The sequence below is a fragment of the Ziziphus jujuba genome, chromosome 12, assembly GCF_031755915.1.
Source record: "Ziziphus jujuba cultivar Dongzao chromosome 12, ASM3175591v1".
Classification (NCBI taxonomy): domain Eukaryota; kingdom Viridiplantae; phylum Streptophyta; class Magnoliopsida; order Rosales; family Rhamnaceae; genus Ziziphus; species Ziziphus jujuba.
In genome coordinates, this window is record NC_083390.1 from 1,646,917 (window position 1) to 1,650,089 (window position 3,173).

Here is a 3,173-nt window from a genome sequence, read left to right on the forward strand (position 1 = left end):
TTATTTATTTATTTTTTTCAATGTAGGGCAGGGTCATATGGATGAGTAACAGCTAATACTCGAGAAAGCTTTGACTTATTAATTAGCCTCATGATATTCGGATTATATATATATATATATATACACATCGGATTACAGGTACTTTGACTTTGATGTGGACATGTGTATGTACTTGAGCCAAATTCAATAAGAAAGAACTATATATATATATATATATGGCTAGCGAACAGCAACAAATGTACATATCTTTCTTTTCCTAGAGCTGAAGGTTACTTGTAATGGCCGTCCAACCTTTTGGACTCGTTGACAACATAGTTACGAGGCTGGATTGTTCATGGATCGAATCTGATCGTAGGCTATCAGTGGACAGGAGAGAGCAAGATATTAATCATCCAAGCCACCACCATCCATTGTGCAAGTGGGACCGTGGTAATATTAATCGTCCGGACATAATATGCAGAGGATGCAACCGAGACTTGGCGGATGTCTACTGCCCAGAAGAGGGATGTGAGTATTTCTTACACACCTTTTGTGCTGATTTGGGAAGACTTAATAATTACTCCCACGTAGATCATCCCCTACACCCTCAACACCCTCTAACATTCCACTTTGATAGTTTTCCAAATGATCAAACAGAGTTTGTATGCAGCTTCTGTAAAGAAGCAAAAACATCAGGATGCTTTCTACTCCACTGTGCTCACTGTGATTTCTACCTTGATTTTTATTGCGCACTTAATTTCGAATCAAAAAAGACATTGCTTTCTCAATACCAGTTTCCACATTTCTTACATCCTCATCAGGGCCATACCTATTCGCCCTATCGTTCTTTGGATTGTAAGAAAAAATGCCGAGCATGCGGCTTAAGTATTGGGTACAATGCACTCGTCTTGAAGTGCAGTGGGTTCAGGTGTATGTATTATCTCCATGTGCATTGTTTTCGGCTTCCGAAAGAGATGAAGCATCCTTTGCATCCGCAACATACTCTCACGCTTCTTGAGGGACCACCGCGGCCAAAGGTGGATCCAAAGGTGGATGATCCTTTTGATCTCTTTGCTTTTAATCTCTCACCTGGTCTTTGTTGTAATGCGTGTCAGAATAATTTGAAGAATTTATTTGTTCTCCACTGTAACCAGTGTCCCGAGTTCATTCTTGATATTAGCTGTGCTTACATCAATCCCAATTTCAAATGCGACCGTCATAACCATCTTCTCGCCTGTTTTGATACTTACTGGGACCTCGATGATCGCTGTGCTGTCTGTAATGCTCGGTGCAGGAATAATGGAAAGGTGTACCGTTGTGTGGACTGCAATTTCAATGTCCACAAAGCATGCCTGTCCTTGCCACTTAAAGTTGATTATGAAGACCATGTTCATCCCTTTACTCTTGTCACTTCATTGAATGAGGACAAAGATGGTAAATATTATTGTGATCTCTGTGAAGAAAGAAGAGAACCAAACCACGGCCTTTATTGTTGTGTAGAATGCGGGCCATCATTCGTTGCTCATTTCGAATGCGTTCTAGCTCCGGTATGTAATTAGTGCCACTACACTAGCTATCTCTCTCAAACTTTATAGTTCGAATTTTTATATCAATATTTATTGTTTCAACTCTGAAATTTCTCTCTTTTTTTTTCCCCCTCTTTCTCTCTCTCTCTGGCTATTTTCATGAAGAGCTACAGAGAGGGAAACCCACCCTGGATGATCAGTCGAAGATTTTTAAAAACTCTAAAGTACAAAGCAGAAACTCCAACTATCGCATTTACGGATGATGAAAGCCTACTGTTCTTGAAATTGAATATGAAGATAAAGGAGATGGAACAAATGCTGAAACAACTGCCCCGCGAAGGATACAGGGAAAATGTGACAGAAAAACTGGACGAACTTGAGAAAAGGAATGCAGAAGTTGAAGGAATGATAAGACAACTACGGGAACTAATGAATTAACATGAATTATTATTAATATTATTTATGTTAATTAATTTTAGCTAGGCAAAAGCTGCAATCCAATAATATTAATTAACAAAAATATATGTATTTTTTCATTTCGTTGAAAGTTTGCATCTTTCTTTGTTATCATTTCTAATAAATACTTTAATTGAAGCTGTGTTGTATTGATCATTAACTCTGTCTGATCACCACTTCCTCTTATTGAATAAGTTTTATTCTATATTATTTTATCGGACATTATTGAATACGTTTCTTTTGAAGAAATTAAATAAACCCCAAATCAAGTGGATCTCAAACACTGGTTTGCTTTTGTCTCAAATTCTCAACCTAAGTACTACAAACAAATCAAGATCTTGGAAATTTTTTTCATCAGTAATTTTCCCATGCAGTTTCTCAGTTTATTAATCAAAATTACTAGATCCCATTTAACAGTACTATCACTACTTTTTTAATATATATAATTTTTTTTATCATAATTTTTTTTATCTTTATCTTTTTATGGCAGAGTACTCTGTTAATATTAAGGTAAACTACAAAGTTATTTTTTTTTTTATAAATTAAACAATATACTAATATATATGTTTTTAATTCCCTTTGATTCTGAAAACATACAACTGGCTAATTATCAATTTGGCCACCAACCTTGATTTTTAATGAGGTAGCTAGCATATTGAAAAATGTACTACTCCTAATTCATATGCTAATTCTTCCCGGCGGAAGAAATTTCTGGTCATGCAGCATGCACTTAAAAGAAATTTTTGCTTCAAGAGCTAGACAAATAAATTATGCGAAAGGAAGAAATTCCAAATACTGATAAACATTATAGAAAGCCATCGAATCTAAATTGAATATGGAAATGGCAAAGATGGCGAACAAGTGGTAAAACAATTTCTCAATAAATTAAGTATAAAATAAAGAAATGATCACTGTACAAAGTGTAAATCTTGGGTAGAGTCAGGCAAAAGCCTGAATATATGGTAAGGAAACTTGGGGAAATTAAACTCTTACGTGAACCAGTTAGGCAAACAATCCAATGTTTATGTATGCTCTATATATTGTAATTTGAATTAATTTTTACCCTGGAATCCTGTATCTCTATTTATTTATAGCACTTGTACGCAACAAACTATAACTATGTAAGGAATGGTCCAAAAGCATAAAAGAGAGACTATCATCTCCCTACTAGCTCTCAATTTGTTCTTCGTGGTATATAGAAAAAGAAATAGT

The 3,173-nt window shown here is 35.3% G+C and overlaps 1 protein-coding gene across 1 annotated transcript; it reads left to right on the plus strand.

Annotated features, from left to right (window-relative positions):
• Positions 1 to 260: 260 nt before the first annotated feature.
• On the plus strand, positions 261 to 1,993 carry LOC125418630 (uncharacterized). Its single transcript, XM_060813714.1, has 2 exons — positions 261 to 1,526; positions 1,671 to 1,993. Exons 1-2 carry the CDS (start codon positions 279 to 281, stop codon positions 1,941 to 1,943), a joined length of 1,521 nt encoding a protein of 506 aa, XP_060669697.1. The 5' UTR covers positions 261 to 278; the 3' UTR covers positions 1,944 to 1,993.
• The last annotated feature ends 1,180 nt before the right edge of the window (positions 1,994 to 3,173 follow it).